The 18,370-nt window shown below is 37.7% G+C and overlaps 1 protein-coding gene across 12 annotated transcripts in view; it reads right to left on the bottom strand.

Moving 5' to 3' along the window:
* Nucleotides 1-18,370, bottom strand: part of LOC128014104 (neogenin) — a 124,502-nt gene that overhangs the window by 26,454 nt on the left and 79,678 nt on the right. For 11 of the 12 annotated variants that reach the window (XM_052597368.1, XM_052597367.1, XM_052597363.1 and 8 more), the window contains 3 exons: nt 16,985-17,105; nt 4,919-5,141; nt 3,226-3,380 (listed from right to left, as the gene is read on the bottom strand). In XM_052597368.1, the coding sequence (XP_052453328.1) occupies nt 3,226-3,380; nt 4,919-5,141; nt 16,985-17,105 (499 nt within the window). The remainder of the gene's footprint in view (nt 1-3,225; nt 3,381-4,918; nt 5,142-16,984; nt 17,106-18,370) is intronic. The other variant, XM_052597361.1, reaches the window with a different exon arrangement.

Here is an 18,370-nt window from a genome sequence, read left to right as displayed (position 1 = left end):
CTTAAAAAAATGACAATATCAGATGGTAAAAGAAGACTATTCTGGCGAGAAAGCAGCGTGTGTATCCCGCTGAGGATATTTCGACACTCGAAACGAGCGAAATGCATTGTGGTCCACGTGTGGGATGCAAAGGAAACCGAGGAGTTTTGACCTAGAAAGACCTCAACAAAAGAAAACTGTGCTGCTTTAATTCGTTTTGGACAAATGAGTTAAACGGGAAGTGCAGAAAACAAAACCGCTAGTAGGATGAATCCCAATCCACAAACTCCAAGTACATTCGTCTGTAGCAAGAAAAAAATGATTATAAAATTGTCTTGATAACAAAAAAAAAACCTTTATCACAACATATAAATACATAAAATAGTCCTTACTCTTAAGTTTTATTAGAAAGCTGATAAATATCTAATGCATGATGGAAATCTTATTTGAAAAATAAAGATTTAATACAGAATATAATTAAAAAGTAATGTATTGAATCATTTTTACTATGTGGCTACATTGCATGGCAATTACAAATATCCTACACTAATAAGTCATGTTAATAATAATATATTAAATTAAATAAAACTAACTATATTCAAAGATGCTTTAAAACTAATTAAATAATTATAAATATTGCTTTTTTATTGTTATTTATATTAATACATTTGACTTCATTTAATATTAGTGGTTTATAAAACAGTTGCTGTTTTAATAAAGCAATAATTCCCTTGATAGAGAGTTCAAGGCTCTTCTCTTCATCAACGCTTCAATTATTTGACCAAAAATACAATAAAAACAGTTAAATATTATTTTTATTCAAAATAACTGCTTCGTCTTGTGATATATGTTAAAATTAGGGGTGTAACGGTTCACAAAATTCACGGTTCGGTTAGATACGATACACTGATGTCACGGTTCGGTTCGGTTCGGTTCGATACGTTTTAGATACAGCAAAATGCAAAAACATCTCAACTTTTCAGAATGCCGCAAGCGCACCGCGGGTCATGTGACAAGAACTAACCAATCAGCTTCATCCTTTCCCGTAACAACGTTGAGAGCTCAGCCAAGATGAAGGAACAGCTGATCATAGTTGTATATGGATTGCAATTTTGAAATAAATTTAGTAGCAGAGCTACTGCAAGCGATTTTTAGAGCTGCAAATCCATTTATCCTTCGCTGAAATTTCCGCGTCTCATGGAGAGAGCACGTCATTGTTGCTTAGCAAAGACAGACGCCTCATGAGCGCTTCTGCCCGAGAGCTTTGGAAAGGAGGAGAAAGACGCGCTCAGCGTTTTCCACGCGTTTTTAGGAGCGATATGTGAACGGACCCTAAGGCGCTCGCTCACTCAGCACGCGCTGAAGGCTCATTGCAAAATGTCTAATGCATTTAACAGACCAGAAATATAAGATCCTAAAATAACCAACAGGTCTGGTGTTTGGGTGCACTTTGGATTCCCTGTAAGCTATAATACTGGTGTCTAAATGCTGCAGGGATAGTTTGTTGCGTGCATGTTTCTCCTTTTTTTTCGTCTTTTCCCAGATACTGACACAATAAGGTGATGTCGGCGTAAATGAGTTGACATGTTTCAAGTATTCACGCTGGTGTTTTTTTTTTTTTTAAAGCAATGAAGCAACCGCGCGAAGCCCTCACTATATAGGATTTTAGAAAGAATGCAGAGCACTAGTGTAGTGTGCAAACTTACCACAGTGTGGATTTCAGAAAGTGTGCAAAGACTTCACGTGCACACTTACCATAACATGGATTTACAAATAATGTTCTAAGGAGGGGCTCTCATGTCACTCTGATCGAGCAGCTCATAGATGGAATCATGCATCTCAAACAATATGTTTGAGAGTCATCTTCTTTTTCTAGTCTGTTAAACGCATTGGCCATTTTGCAACGAGCCTTCAGCGCGTACTGAGTGAGCGAGCGCCTGACTGAGTCATAACATAACATAAACATAAGTTGGTGTTTTTTTCTTCTTCGGGAGTGTCAGGGGCGTTGCCTGTTACGTCGTTTGGGTTATTGGGCTACCTTGTTGAACGCATATCATTATATTTCTCTTTTTTTTTTTTTTTTTAATATAATGAATTAGTCCAACGAACCGTTCGGTATGCATAATGCGTACCGCGTACCGAACCGAAAGCGTCGTACCGAACGGTTCAATACGAATACGCGTATCGTTACACCCCTAGTTAAAATGTAATTTATTCCTGTGATGCGAGGCTAAATTTTCAGCATAATTTCTCAATTCTCACGATCCTTCAGAAATCATTCAAATATCATGATATTTTTTGTGGAAATTGACTTTTTAAAATTATTTTTGTTTTCTCAAAAGAACAGCATTTTTTTTAAAATGAGAAATTATTTTAATTAATATTATTTAATATATTTACTATCACTTTTGATTAAAAAATAAAAATACTTACCCAAACTACTGAATGGCATTCATGTATTTTAATTTTTTTTGGAGTTAAACAGGATACTTCATAGTAATTTATATGGATTAAATACTTTTGAAATTGATTAGATCATAACATTTTATTTAAAGTAATTTTCAATTTGGAATTTCGATTAAAATTTCTAAGAAATTTATATATCTATATATATATATATATATATATATATATTTTTTTTTTTTTTGTTCTTTTTTTTTTTTGAAAAATGTAAACTGACTGGTTGTTAGTGAATCAATATTATAGGCAATATTAGCATGCATGGACATAAACTCTGGAGATCCACCAAAAATGCATGCATGCCTGTTGGATGCAAGATGCACAATCTTGATCTGACTATATGACAGATACGATACAAACCGGGATGCAGTTTCCTTCTCCTCCTGTCTGCATCTGCCCTATGCACAAGCCAGTTGGCGTTTTCACCCGACCGTGGCCAAGATCGGCTCGCAGAAGCACTGGCTGCCTTTTTCCTGACAGCTCCGACCATACCTGCATCCCTGAGCTCTCGTCTCATTAATACTAGTCGCCTGTATCCATGAAAATCTTCCTGACACATGCTTCCAGACATTTCCCGACCCAGATGTTTACAATTCCACACTCACACAGCTCGGACAGAAAGAGGCAGTGTGTGTAGAAACCACAGCGTCCCCAGATCAACAGCGTCTGGTAAACAAGCGGCCGGCAGCTTTGGACACGCACAAACAAGAGCAGTGTGGTCACAAGAGAGAGAAACCTCAGAGCGGTCAAAGGCGGACTTGAAGTGTGTGTACGTGTGTGTTTTACCCTCCAGCTGGGTGGCCACTGTAAGTGGGGTGGAGCTCTCTCCCGGGCCGTTAGTGTTGGACGCGACCACCCGAAAGGTGTACTTGGTGTCGGGGACGAGGTTCTGGATGGTGACCTGCATCTCTCCCGGTCCGCTGGTGTTCTCCACACGCTCCCTGCGAGCAAAACAACCGCAATATGAAATCATAATAGCGCAAAAGTGTCTGATGTATGATTTTAGGCATAAAAATTAGGTTCACATGCTAGTGAGGCATGTGAACGCAGATTTTCCGAACTCAAATTTGTGCCCCAGAATGCATCAGAACGTAATTCATAACATAACACGCTGATAAACTGCTGATAAACGCACTTTATATATATATATATATATATATATAAAGTGCGTTTATCAGCATAAAGCGCCTTCTACAGGAGGTATTCTGAAGACAATCTTATTAAGCAAGCTGATACATTTATAGCTTGATTTTTATAATATTTGTTGTTTAATTTTTAGTTTTGTCTACCTGCCCAGGGACAACAGATGCAAATTAGCTGTTAGCTAACTCTGGTGCATTGTCTAAATTGTGCGCTGTCCCTGTCAAATAAACTTTAAATAATAATAATAATAATAATAATAATAATAATAATAATAATAATAATAATAATAATAGTTCAAAGCTAGCTAATTAAATTGGATCAAATCTGTCTTAAAATAAACAAAAAAAGATGTTAAAAAAACTGTTTATTTCAGTAGTGTAAATTTTTTTTTTTAACAGCTAAGAATCTATATTTTGAATTAGCTTTTTTTGTTTTTATTTGAATTTTAGTTTAATTTTTAAAGATTTTACATGCTTTTTTCATTTTTATTAATAATTGAATTTAATATTAATTAAATATAATATATAACTAAATAGTTTTCCATTCTTTTTTTTTTTACTATTTAAGTTTCATTTAAGTTTTAATTCATATTTATTTCCAAAAATATACTTAACCTTATGTTTTAGAAATTTTGCCAAGGCAGACATTTATAATCCATTCATTTCTAAATATGACTATTTACATTTAATTCATTTTTATTTCAGTTTATGCGTTTATTCGTTTCAGTTTATTTAATTTTAGTGCTTCAAACTTATTTCAGTTAGTCGCTCAGGCAAAGTTTATAATTTTAATTTAGTTTCACATTTTTAATCTAACACTCATACATTCATTAAACTTGAATGTTTTTAATAATTTTAATCAACAACCCTGGACATCAGATGGGAAATGGTAGGAAGAGACATTGCATTATAGGATGACGTGACCTCCACACCATGATTAAGTTGCTTAAATTGTTAAATCAAGTAGTTTAACAGTGTATTTTACATTTTTTTAAAATACTGAAAATCCCCAGAATATACTGTATACTCAGATCCATAAACACTGTAGATGATGCATTCACCCAAATATTCAGATTAGTGGTCAATCAATGTATTCTTTAATGACCAATTCTTATAATTTGACCCCAGACACCTTCCTCCCAAATCCTAAATGTTTGATGGAGAATCAGTAAGTGTAGTGTACTATTATGCTATTCTAAACATTAGCACAGTGTTACAGTTTGCATTTCCTGTTGCTGTTCCTTTAGCATCCTGCAGAGGCAGCGTACACCGTTCTTTAAAACGATGCATGCCCACGTTAAACAGCAAACACATGCACATCTGTCAGCGTCTTTAACCTGTTAGTGCCTTCCAGACTGTAGAACACAGAGTAGGTGATGTTCTCCCCGTGCGGCTCGGCAGGAAGTCGCCATGTCAGCTTGATGAATCGGGTGGACACCAGAGATGCCACGACATCACGCGGGGCGGAGGGCGTCGGGCCGCTGCGCTCGGCCGGGCTGGACGCTACATGGTCAGTAGTGGCATCAGTCAGTGAAGGGACAGCAGAAGGAAGGGCAACGTCTTGAGTACGTTGGGGGGGTGATTGTGACGAGAGGGCCAACAAGGGGGTAACAAGGGGGTAAATTATAGATACACAGTTCAGGGAGGAGAGGGAGGGCGAGAAAAAGAAAAAAAAAGAACGTAAAATAATTGGCGTAAATGAAAAGACAACCACAATGACATCAAAATCAAAAGGAAACAGGAAATCTACTATGAGACCGAGCAGGAGATGGAGGCTGAACACCAGGCTAAACATGCAGCCAACGACATGTTACGAACACTGAGGGGAAGCATTAACCATCATTAACATTCATATCAGTACGCACAAGTTAATTACAGTTTCACATCTGTCCCTGCAATTAAAACACACTGACGACTTCATCTGAAGTAGTTAAAAATAGCACATTCTACGAAATGTGTCGTAGACGCAAATTAGCTAAAGAATTACAGAAAAAGCATCGCCATACTGTATATGCGTTTGTTTGTGTGTGTCATTTCTGGGGATGAGTCTTGCTTTAAGGTCAACATCAACAAACAACACAATGTAACACTCAGAATCCTGCGGGAATAGCTAATCAGCTCCAGGAAGAATGATTCCCGCAAAACTGAAGAGAAGCGGCTATTCGCTGTACTTGTCTGCAAAAGATCAGACCAGCCCAGTCAACCAACGAGAAACATTCAAGAAACAAAACATTAAGACTACACAAGAATAGAGTAGAGTACAACAGAAAAGAACAGAACTTGTAATAGAAAAACAAAAAAGAACAGAATGCAACCATATAGAGTAAAACAGAAAAGAGAATAGCATAGAATAAAACAAAAGAATAGGTTATAATAGAATAGAAAAGAACAAATAGAAAAATTAATTTAGAATAAAACAATAGAAAAGAATAAAAAATAGAATTAAAAAAAATATATTTCCTTCTTTTTGACAACATTTTAGCTTTTATGGCTATTTTCATGAGGTTTCATTTGATTAGTTCACCCAAAAATGAAAATTAGGCTGTGTTTTACTCCTAGGTGTATATGACTTTCTTCTTTCAGACGAATCCAGTCAGAGTTATATATATATAAAAAAAAAATCAGTGATCTTTCAAGCTGTTTAATGCCACTCAGCAGGTGTTGCATGTGTCAGTCCAAAAGAAGTTTAATAAAAAGTGCCCATCCATAATAAAAAGTGTCTCACACGGCTCCGGGGGGTGAACAAAGGCCTCCTCTAGTAAACCGATGCCTTTTTTTAAAGAAAAACGTCCATATTCAAAACGTAAAATCACTTAATTCTAGCTTGCGATCTCTGCACCGCTCCGAAGTGAGGAACGAGGAAGCGCAGCGAAGAGATCAAAAACAAAACAACGGTCTCTAATTCGAAGAATTTTTATTAAACTTCTTTTGAACTGATGCATGCAACATCTGCTGAGTGGCATTAAACCGCTTGAAAGATCAAAGACAATATTTAATATAACTCTGACTGAATGACCAGGGGTGAATAATTTGTATTTTTGGTTGAGCTAACGCTCTAACAGAATAACAGAATAGAATAAAACAAAAGATAATAGATTACATTATAACAGAAAAGAACAGAACAGATAAGAAGAGAAAAACAGAATAGCACAGAATAGAATAAAATAGATAAGAAAGATTACAATAGAAAATAGATTATAACAGGACAGTATAGAATAAGACAAACAAAAACTAAGAACAGAATAGTAGTGCTATCACAGCTTATGTCCGGGCATCACCCTCAGGTGTGAGAGACACCCCTCATCGCTGTGTGACGCCGCGGGTGCGAGTGGGCGAGGTGTCTGCTAGCCTGGCATGTCTGGCACACTTATGGGCATCAGAGACCAGCTGGAGACGGCAATGTGCCAAACTGGGCACTGCAGCCCCCTGAACAGAGCTTCCTGCTCATATCCTGACTCAGCATGAGTACAGACAGAAAAACAACACCCACCTAAGATAAGACACCTGATGGGTAAAAATAAAACGTCATGAATGACCTCTGACGATGAAAACAATGGCATCATGGGACTCCAAGAAATAACTGCAACGTTATCGCTGTATGCTGCTGCATTAATATCTTGATTTATTTAACATCCCAATGAAAATGCTAACCTCAAATCTCCTCTCTTCTCTGTCAGGGCTTCACAGTTGGGGGGGAAATGATCACACTGCCCTTCAAAGGCAAGATCTTAAGTCAGGAAATTACATCAAGCACAGAAGGGACCTTGGGATATTATTATTATTAGATATGCACACAAAAAAACCACTATGAAATAAAACAGAAATAGAAATCTGAAGCAGACCCCAGGGTGTGGATTCAATCAGCGTAGGATCAAAAATGGATACTGGGAAACTTTAGGGTTTGAAGTTCTGTACCTCTCTTTCAGTTTGCAGTGCTTTACAGCTCTAAATTCCCATCAGCTTGATGATACTTGATCTTGATGTTTATGCCTCTGCTCTAAAATGGCTTAAAAGAAACCAAAACAGATTCATAATATTTAATTAAAAGAACTGAATCTGTCAAATTAGTTTAACATTTTTTTTAACATAATTGTGGCGAGTGGGGCGGGGCCGAGAGGCGTGGGAACGAGGAGTGAAGGGCTGGTGCGCCGTTTTGTATTTACTTTTGAATATTAAAATGAGTTTTGATTGTGCGCCGGTTCCCGCCTCCTTCTTCCCGATGAATATGGAGATTTGCATATCGTTACAGTGGTGCCGAAACCCGGGAGAAGGAGGGACGCGCTGCTGAAGATCCCTCGCCACTGTGGTGAATCCGCGGTGCCCTCGAGCTGGCGAGGTATGTGCCGCCAGGGACGCTCGAGGCGGTGGGCTGGAGCGAGTTGCCGGGGACGGGCGAGCTCGCTGCTGGCCGCCCACGATATGGAGGGGCGGCTGCCGTCCGTGAGGGAGCGGAGGAGTCGGCGCCGTTCGCCAGGGGGCCGGAGCCTGCCGCCTCCGCGAAGGAATCCGGAGGGGCAGGGAACGGGGGACTCCTGCCGGCTGCCCAAAACCGGAGGAGCCGTCGCCGTCCATCGGGCGGCGGAGGAGTGTCGCGCCGTCCGCCGAGGGCCGTCCAGTGCCACCGCCAGGCACCGCGGAGGAGATCACCCAGCTGGTGGAGGGCCGAGCAGCAGTGCGTCTGGGAACCGGATTTTTTTTTTTTTCTCCCCTCTCTCGTCCTTGTCGCTCCTCCTTCCATCTCCTTTTCTCTCGCCTCGTCTGTCCTACCCCCAGGTTCCTGCAGGTCCCCGTGAGCGGTCCCCCCCGGAGGGAAGGGGGGGGGGGGGAGTAGAGTGCAGTCTCGAGGGTACCCCCCGGCCTGCGAGGGGCGATGGGGGTATGTGGCGAGTGGGGCGGGGCCGAGAGGCGTGGGAACGAGGAGTGAGGCCAGGTGTAGTGATTGGAGATGAGCTACACCTGCGCCCCACCGCCGGTCTTGAGTCCCACGTAGGAGATGGAAGGATATAAAACTGGAGTGACGACCGTGAAGGACGAGAGAGGACCAGGCCTGGGACATTATTTTATGTTTGCTTTTTATTTATGCGCACCAGTCGTCCGTGAGGGGCTGGTGCGCCGTTTTGTATTTACTTTTGAATATTAAAATGAGTTTTGATTGTGCGCCGGTTCCCGCCTCCTTCTTCCCGATGAATATGGAGATTTGCATATCGTTACAATAATGATCACAATGAAGGAGCATTATGATTGATTTTGATATATAGGAGTGCTGTCAAAATCTAATTACTGGATTTTTTACTTTGATGAACCGTGAGCTTTAATCATCAAAATGTAAACAAACAAAAAGGTTTGGTAAAGGGATTAAAAAACAAAAACAAAAAAACAATATCTCCCTTTTGGAGTGGACTTTGAGATTTGTAATTTTGTAGATCTTTTTTATGCCAAAACACACACACACTACACACTGACTAAAATTAAAAAAGTGAAAAAGCATAATAGGACTCCTTTAAAATCTAAACCCCAAAATAAACCGCATTAGGACTCAAGTACTTCATCCCTGAAAATCTTACAAGGGGGAAAAGGGGTAATAAATGAGACGTGAGGAAGATAAAAGAGGAGGATGATGTGATAGCTGAAGGAATGACGTGTCATGTTGATATGAAAATGGCATTAAAGTGTTTCCTCTGAAGATCAAATAGCATCGTGCACAAAGAGGCTGGCACTACAAAGGTTACAACCTGATATACTCGTCTCACATCTTCAGCGCTCCTAATACGTCTGCTTATTGAGATGAAAGCTCAGGATAATTTCAGCAGAATGCTTTCTTAGTGCAGTCCGACTTCTGCCTGAACCGCTTCTACAACCAAACCAAGTTATTGAGACAATTAATTAGTGCTGTTTACTAAGTCAAGCGCCACTATTGTAACTGTTCATACTTGTACCTCTAAACTTGAGGATAAACACATAAGAAAGTAAGAAACCATCTAAGAACCATTTAAAACACCTTAAAATCTATATGGAACACCAGATCAACTACCCAGAACACCCTATAAACGGTAGAACATTAGAACCTGACCGATATATCGTTTAACCGATATTATCGGGCTGATATGAGCCTGTATATTTGCCACCGATATGAATTTTTTTTAAAGAACATATAACGCAGATTAAATGCTTCTGAATGGTGTAAATACTTAGTTTGTCCAACAGAGCGCACTTCATTGTTTGCTACTGGTCACTGTTATACAGATGCACAGATGATGCTCAAACTTCACCCGAGTCAATAATAAAGAACAACCAGGAATCCCCCTCAACTACCCAGAACACCCTAACAACTTCCCTAAAACACCCTATCAACCACCAAGAACTCCCAGAACACCGTCAACCACCCAAAATACCCAGAACACCCTATCAACCACCTTGAACACCCTATCAACCACCTTGAACACCCTATCAACTACCCAGAACACCCTATCAACCACCTTGAACACCCTATCAACTACCCAGAACACCCTAAAATCTTCCCTAAAACACCCTATCAACCACCAAGAACTCCCAGAACATAGTCAACCACCCAAAATACCCAGAACACCCTATCAACTACCCAGAACACCCTATCAACCACCTTGAACACCCTATCAACTACCCATAACACCCTATCAACCACCTTGAACACCCTATCAACTACCCAGAACACCCTAAAATCTTCCCTAAAACACCCTATCAACCACCAAGAACTCCCAGAACATAGTCAACCACCCAAAATACCCAGAACACCCTATCAACTACCCAGAACACCCTATCAACCACCTTGAACACCCTATCAACTACCCATAACACCCTAAAATCTTCCCTAAAACACCCTATCAACCACCAAGAACTCCCAGAACACCGTCAACCACCCAAAATACCCAGAACACCCTATCAACCACCTTGAACACCCTATCAACTACCCAGAACACCCTAAAATCTTCCCTAAAACACCCTATCAACCACCAAGAACTCCCAGAACACAGTCAACCACCCAAAATACCCAGAACACCCTATCAACTACCCAGAACACCCTGTCAACCCCACAGAACAACCAGAATATCCCATCAACCCCACAGAACACTCTCTCAACCACACCAAACATGCAATCGTCCCCCCAGAACTCCCAGAACACCCTTTTAACCACCCAGAATGCTTTAACAAACACTAAATACTCCCACAACACCCTATCAACTACCCAGAATACCCCAAATACCCAACTACTCAGAACACCCTATCAACCAACCTGAACAACCAGGATACCCGATCAACCATGCAGAACACCAAGAACACCCCATCAACTACCCAGAACACCCCAAAACACACAGTCTTTTATGAAAGACAAAGGGGTAGATAAATCAGCTTGCTTGTGTCTTGTTCTAAGACTTCCCTGGTTCTTGAAGACTTGTATAAACTCTTGCTGCCTGCTGAAACAGAGATGCCGTGTGCATTTCAAACACACCTGTTTGCTTAACCTAAAACCCACAGGAAGATTGAGAATGGTACAGCGCAGCAGGAAAAAGATGGCCCGCCTAAATGCTTCACACCTTTATTTATATCTGTCCTGTTATTTCTGGACTCATGTTTAAGTCATGAGGTCATTATGATCGTTGCCATTAGCTGGGTGGAGAGAAAGCGGACGACCGGCAGGCGAAGCGCGTGTGCCACTTCCTGTCAAAGCCCAAAAGCCCCATAATCCCACAGAGAGCTTCCTGTATGGAGCGGGTGTGCAGAAACAAGGATGTTTCTGATTGTACAATCACACAGCAGGGATTTAAAATATATATTTTTCTCTCTTGATCACATTCTCTCTCTCCATCCAGCCGAGTGACTGACAGGGACCCTGGCCAGCTCATCAATAGCCATTCACCCAATCCAATAACAACTGATTGCTCATCAATCGAGCAAAACATCAGCAGCAGCAGCAGTGAAGCCGCAGACCTCCAGAGGGCCAATGCTGCAGAAATCACATTCCAATCAAGGGGTTTGTCAAATGGAGGGCTTCACCTCGGTAAACACACTCATAATCACACACAACAGATCTAGATGGGAAAGACATTAAATGGTACATGGTGACAAGCTTCAGGGCCTGAATATTTCTTCGTTCCCATCATGTAGGATGGTATGTTGGTAGTTAGGTATAAAGAGTTTATTGCTACATTGCTTTTACTGTGTGAAGGAGAGCCTTTCAAAATAGGGGCACATAGAATAATGAATTCATTTTGTAAAAAGAAACGTAAATGAATAATAATACTATTAATGAGCAATTTCATGAAATTATGAAATTATTAATTAGAGTTTTTTTTCTCTCTCATTTTTGACAATATTCATTTTGATTAAAAATGTATAAAAAATTATTACAATTAATTAAATTTGTTATTAAGAATGAATCAGAAAGTAGTTGTTCAATTACTTATAATTTTAACAAATGAATGATATTTTTCTTTTTTGTGACAGGTACAGTTGGATATTGAAATGGACTTAATAATAATAATAATAATAATAATAATGTGTGTGTGTATATATATATATATATATACATTCTTGTTTTTATTAGGCCTATTATTAGGCCAAGAAGCTGTGGTTTACAGTGAATATATAACAGCTAAAACCCCCTTAGCTGTTATAAATTCACTGTAAACCACGGCTTCACAGGGCTTATTGCTTTTACAAAAAGGTTATTCCATATCACCATATGGTTTCACAAAATAAAACAGACTAAATAAAATGTAATGATATTAATAAAAACAGTATTCTTCCACCGAACAATGTACTGTAGTTCCTCAGAATCAATTGTGGTTGCAACAGAGTAAACTAAGGTGTATGTTTGTAGAGTAATTTACAACAGCTTCGAACGTGGCTCAGCCAATCAGAATCAAGGACCAGAACTATCCGTTTTATAATAAACATGGAAGAAAAATACATTTTATTATGAATATGTTTATTGGTGCATGCCCCTATCTTCAGTTTATTTTTCTACCTGACTAATGAGTTTATGGTCACCACATATGTTTTTTCTGAGGTAAATGTGTACTTGACACGGTTTACAAGCCGTTATATTGACGTCTTTGCACGGCTGACAGTGATTGAGCAATTACATGCGACAGGATACAGATTGTAAAGTTGTCTTTCTTCTAACTTAACTTCGGATGTTTAGTTATGTTTATTGTGTGCTGAAACTGGTATTAATGTGGAGGGGATTATCACATTTATTGCGTCTGTTGAACTGAGGCGTTACAGTATTCTGCCACTTAACATTAAACATTTATTGTTTGAATATTACAATACATTTCGAAATCTGAGACTTTTGCCGCATTCCCACCAAAATTACCCAGAACAATTGTATCAGGAACTTTTGTCCCCAGGAACAATTTTTCCCCCCAGACCTGTTGCTTTCTGTGTTTCCACCGCGGTGTAAAGTACCGGGAAGATTAGGCAAATGTCTGGTGACGTAGGTCTGCACGCGTTTCTCAATACAAAGTACGCTGATTTTGGACGTGCATCCTCGGTAGTACAGACTTTGCTCATTCGACTCAGGAGTGTGATGTCCGCGATTATGCAAATCTGGTAATTTTGCAAACAGCAGCGTACTCGATTAACTTCAGTCAGCTCGTCTTGGCTACTGCAATCTTCCTCTCTGTATATTTACAATAAAATGAAATAGGCTGAAATACTTTTAAAATTACATTTCATGACACAATAACAGTAATATTTTGAAAATGATCCGAATAAATGGTGGTTAAACTCAACCAATCAGGATGTTTAGCGCCCAAGTCCCGCCCCCGAAAGTTCCGGAACTTTTGAAAAAGTACCACCTCGACACCAGGGACTTTCTGAGGGGCATCTTTTTACCCGGAACTTTATTTAGTTCCTGGTTCCTGCGGTGGAAACACACCGAGTACCAGCCCAAAGTCCCTAGTTCCTGGGTAAAGTTCCTGCGGTGGAAACGCAGCTTTAGATTCATATTAAAAGTACTAAAGCATGATGCTAATTGTGATATGTTGTATGGGAAGTGCCCTTCAAAGTTCCGTTCATTACCTGAAAACAGGCTAGACCTTAGATTCTTGGGATTTAAGAAACAATATCGCTCCGTAAAAATGAGAATCGGTTAATATATAGTTAGCGATATTTTTTTACCAAGCCCTAACATATATATATATGATGGGTTTATCACAGAAAAGGAAAGGGAAAAGATGCAAACAATGCAAATATGATTTCATGGTTCATATGTAAAAACAATTATCAAAGAAATTAAGTACCTTCCATTTGCAAAGTGTTTTATTTACTTGATTTATTTAAATAAAATGCATTACCACATGGTTTTAATTGTTTTTTCCCTTGATTTTCAGCAAAACTGACTATATCTTGTGATATTGAGAGGATTTCTGTCAAAACGCCCACCCCTACCATCAAGCTCAGCGTAATGCATGACATTAACATGTTTAACAGAATGTAATCCGCAGCATGCTAGCAGATCTCATTACAGTCAGAGTCATAATTACAGCTGGAACGAGAGCGATCATGTGCTGGCACTGTGCTCGGTGTGTACTGTAATGGAGGAATGAAAGCCTGAGGGGGAAAAAAGTGTTGTAGCATGGAAGCTCGTGAAAGCAGCATTCACACTCCATCTAACACTCAGTGTGTGACAGGTGTCCGTTCCTCTGAAATACATGCAATTTATCACAGATTAAATTCTGCCATCATAAACTCAAACATCATGAGATATACATCTTGTTTGGTAAATTTCAATGAATGTTTTAATATTTAACATATTAATAATAAAATGTACAATAAAAAATCATTATTAATTTAGAATTATTTTATTTTATTTTATTTAAAGCTTGCTATTATAAACAATAATCATATTGACAATAATAAAAATGTTATATTTATGATATTTTTGTATTATAATTGTATTTTATTTTAGTTTACATGTTTACAACAAACAAATATACAAACAATAACAACAAGAGTCAGAATGATTTAATTTTGAGATGAATTAACCCTTTATGTTTCTTCTCTGAGAGCCTAACGAAGAAACCTCTAATGCAAATGACTTGTGAAGGGTCGTGTGCATACACAGCAGGAGAATCAACAGAAGGGCCACGACTGATTTCCAAGTGTCCTGAAGTGGATTATTTCATGAATCAAAACAAAGCTCTTGTGTAATTGGAGAGGTTGAGAGCAAATGTGCAGAGGAAATAAAGATGTCATGCAGCGAGAGACACTCAAGCACATCAGAAACCAAGACGAGAGGCCACAACGGTTCACTGGACCAACTCCATCTTTACTACTAAACAACAAAGAGATTAAACGAAGAGCAAAGAGACTTTTCCAACACAAACTACAACAGAAACATAATTAGTAATTGAGAGTGACGCTTCAATCACTGAAATCAGCTGTCAACAAGTGCTAAACTCTACACTAAACTCCAACGCAACAGATCGTCCTTGCTGACCGATTCTTTTCATTATCAGGATTTCTTTTCCTCTTCTCCTCCTCCCTGCCATTATAAAGTGGTGCTGAGGGAAAACAACACAATCTCTCTAAAGAAAAGGACTACTGTTGGGAAGTACTACGACTAAAGCTATTAATAAATGAAATTAGAAATAGCACATTAAAATAAAATAATTTTTTAGCAATATTATTAGTTAAATATTAGCTGAAATAGTAATTCAATAAAATAATATTAATAGTAAATTACATTAGATATTAAGATACTGAATTTAAAATTAAGGGTCTCTTTTTACTGATCATAATTTTATTTCCTCTTCTTTCTCCCTGTCGGGAACTTGAAAAAGAAACATAAATGAAAAAATTATAAATAAAATGAACGATACTACACTAAATTTAAATTAATAAAAGAAATGTAAAACATTATTCAAATTATTGTTGTTGAAATATTTATTAAAAATTAAAGAATATTAATATTAAATTATAATAAATAATATAATAAATATTAGTTCATTTTAAATGAAGGGTTAACAGATTATTCATACTTTAACAAATAATAATATATATATTATATAATATATATATATTATATTTTTATATAATATATTTTATATATATAATAATATATATATTATATTTTTTAGAAAAATATAATAATGTTTAATAACCACATTCAAACCTATTAAGAAAATGTCTTTACAACGTTGTAATTAAAAGAGGAAAAATTACAAGGTCTGTCATTGGTTGGCAAAACAGATAACCCCACCCCAAACTTGCTCCATTGGATGATATTTATTTCAAAACTAGTCCATTCATTTTTCATGTACTGCTGATGGATCAATTAAATAAAAAAATACAGATTTAGCACAACCAAACACTCTCTGAGGCACACACCTAACACAAATCCTTTGCTCTTCCATTTTAAGTTTTTTTTGCACCATCATAAAAAAAAAAAAGGTTCCTGTGCATGCTGACATGTGAAATAGGTCAAAATCAGTTCTGGAAACTTCCCATGAGGGCTTACATCCACTTTATCTGCACTGGAATCCGATCAGTAATTAACGCAAGTCCCGTTCAGCAGGAGAGTTCAAGTCACTGTTTGCAGACAAAACCTCCTTAATGCATCTGCTGGAGGAAACCAGATTATTAAATGACATCCAGAGTTCTGCACACGTAATTCGGGTCTCCGTCGAGAGGTGCTAATGCAACGCAGCGCACGTGAAAATGAAAAGCATGCACACTTTTCTAATAAAGCAGCACGGTTAATTAAACATTCAGCATTCGCTGGAGACTCGCACCCGCGCCAGGTGCGAAACAGATCTCACACCAGCCATCCAATCAATGCAGCGTCATTTGCGCCTCTGCCTGACGTGTGAGAACATGTGTTCAAGCCTTCAATCAGTGTGAGGAAACGTGAGTACGAATGCATGCGTGTGAAACCTGAGAGAGAGAGACGAGCTACAGAAAAACAAAAATAGACTAAACTGTGCTGTAAAAAACGTCTAGAATGTCTTAACAGGATGCATACTGTAGTAACACAACCTCCCACAACAGCCTCACAACGAGTTAGCAGCAGAAAATGTGAATATGTGGATCTCACGCTTATGACACGCTGAAAAACAATCATAATAACATTAAAGCCACAAAGCGTTTGGACTCATCCCCAGAAAACATCACTGACGGACTGCCACGACCCATCCTGTGATAATGATAGCTGTGTTTAATTCCTGTCAAAAGATCAATCGGTGAGTCTTGGCAAGTCTTTAGCCCATCACCGAACTAGAATAAACACTCGAGATCTGAGGGATTTGGCTCTGGAGCCGAACTGAGCTATCCTGCACACGTTAAATGAAGTTTCTTCATTTAAGACGAGTATTTTTGCATAAACACACACAGAAATGCAAATATATGGAGAGGGAGTTTACCTAAATCCAGTATGATCAGCTGAGCGCTTGCCTGGACGTTCCCGGCGTCATTCTCCGCTAAACATTGATAAAAACCTTCATCTGATTTTACTAAACCCAAAACCTGCAGGTCATGCTGCTTCTGTGGGGACACAAACAACAAAACAGAGCATTGCGTAAGAATTAACAACACTAACGCTCTTATTATTGTGAAAAAACAAGACGGCTAAATATGACAATTTTCCTGGATAAAGAATTACGGGATTTAAAAGATTTTAGATGTCATGGGTTTTAAAACTTTATCCATATATTTAAAAATGTAATTAACAGGACTGAAAAACATCAACCAATTTAATTAAATCATTACTTAAAAACTATTTCATTGATTTCATACAGTTATATATGTCAATAACAGGACTGAAAAATGGCAAAAAAAATTAAATCATTACTTAAAACTGTATTCATATAGTTAAATGCATCAGTAACAGAACTGAAAAGCATCAATCAATCTATCAATAAAATCATTACTTAAAAATGATTTCATTGATTTATTACAGTTAATTTCACACAGTTGTATGTTTATAAAAGGACTGAAAATATTGCACAAAAAACCTACTTAAAACTGTATTCAACCAGTAAAAAGTGTAAGTAACAGGACTGAAAAACATCAATCAAACAAATAATTACTTAAAACTGTATTCAACCAGTAAAAAGTGTAAGTAACAGGACTGAAAAACATCAATCAACCAAATAATTACTTAAAACTGTATTCAACCAGTAAAAAGTGTAAGTAACAGGACTGAAAAACATCAATCAACCAAATCATTACTTAAAACTGTATTCAACCAGTAAAAAAACGGAAGTAACAGGACTGAAAAACATCATTTAATTAAAATCAGGATTTAAAACATACAGTTAAAAGCGTTGGTAACAGGACTGACAATTGCAAAAAATTAAAAATAAAATAAATAAAAATCATTACTTTAAACTGTATTCGTACAGGTAAAAGTGTCAGTAACAAGACTGAAAAATGGGAAGGTATAAAACACAAATAAAATAGAAAAAATAGCCAATAATCCGGATTTTAAACAAGGACTGAAAAAAACGTATTGAAAAATTTAAAATATAAAAGACAAAATAAAAGATAAAATATTACAACACATCAGGTTTTAAAACAATGGTTGATAACAGGGTGGAAAAAAGAAAAAAAGGTTGCAAAAAAGAAAAAAAGAAAATACAATAAAATAAAGGATTAGAAATGGTTGGTAACGATTACACAGCTGTAAAAAAAAATAAAATAAAAAAAATAAAAAAAAGGAACAAAAACTATCATCCAGATTTTAAGCACTTTATTTCACTGACCCCTTTGTTTAAAAAAGAAATAAAAGATTCACCAGTAAATAAAAT

The sequence above is a fragment of the Carassius gibelio genome, chromosome B25 (assembly GCF_023724105.1).
Source record: "Carassius gibelio isolate Cgi1373 ecotype wild population from Czech Republic chromosome B25, carGib1.2-hapl.c, whole genome shotgun sequence".
Classification (NCBI taxonomy): domain Eukaryota; kingdom Metazoa; phylum Chordata; class Actinopteri; order Cypriniformes; family Cyprinidae; genus Carassius; species Carassius gibelio.
The sequence above is the reverse complement of the archived record's forward strand: the minus strand, read 5'-3'. Positions and strand labels throughout refer to the sequence as shown.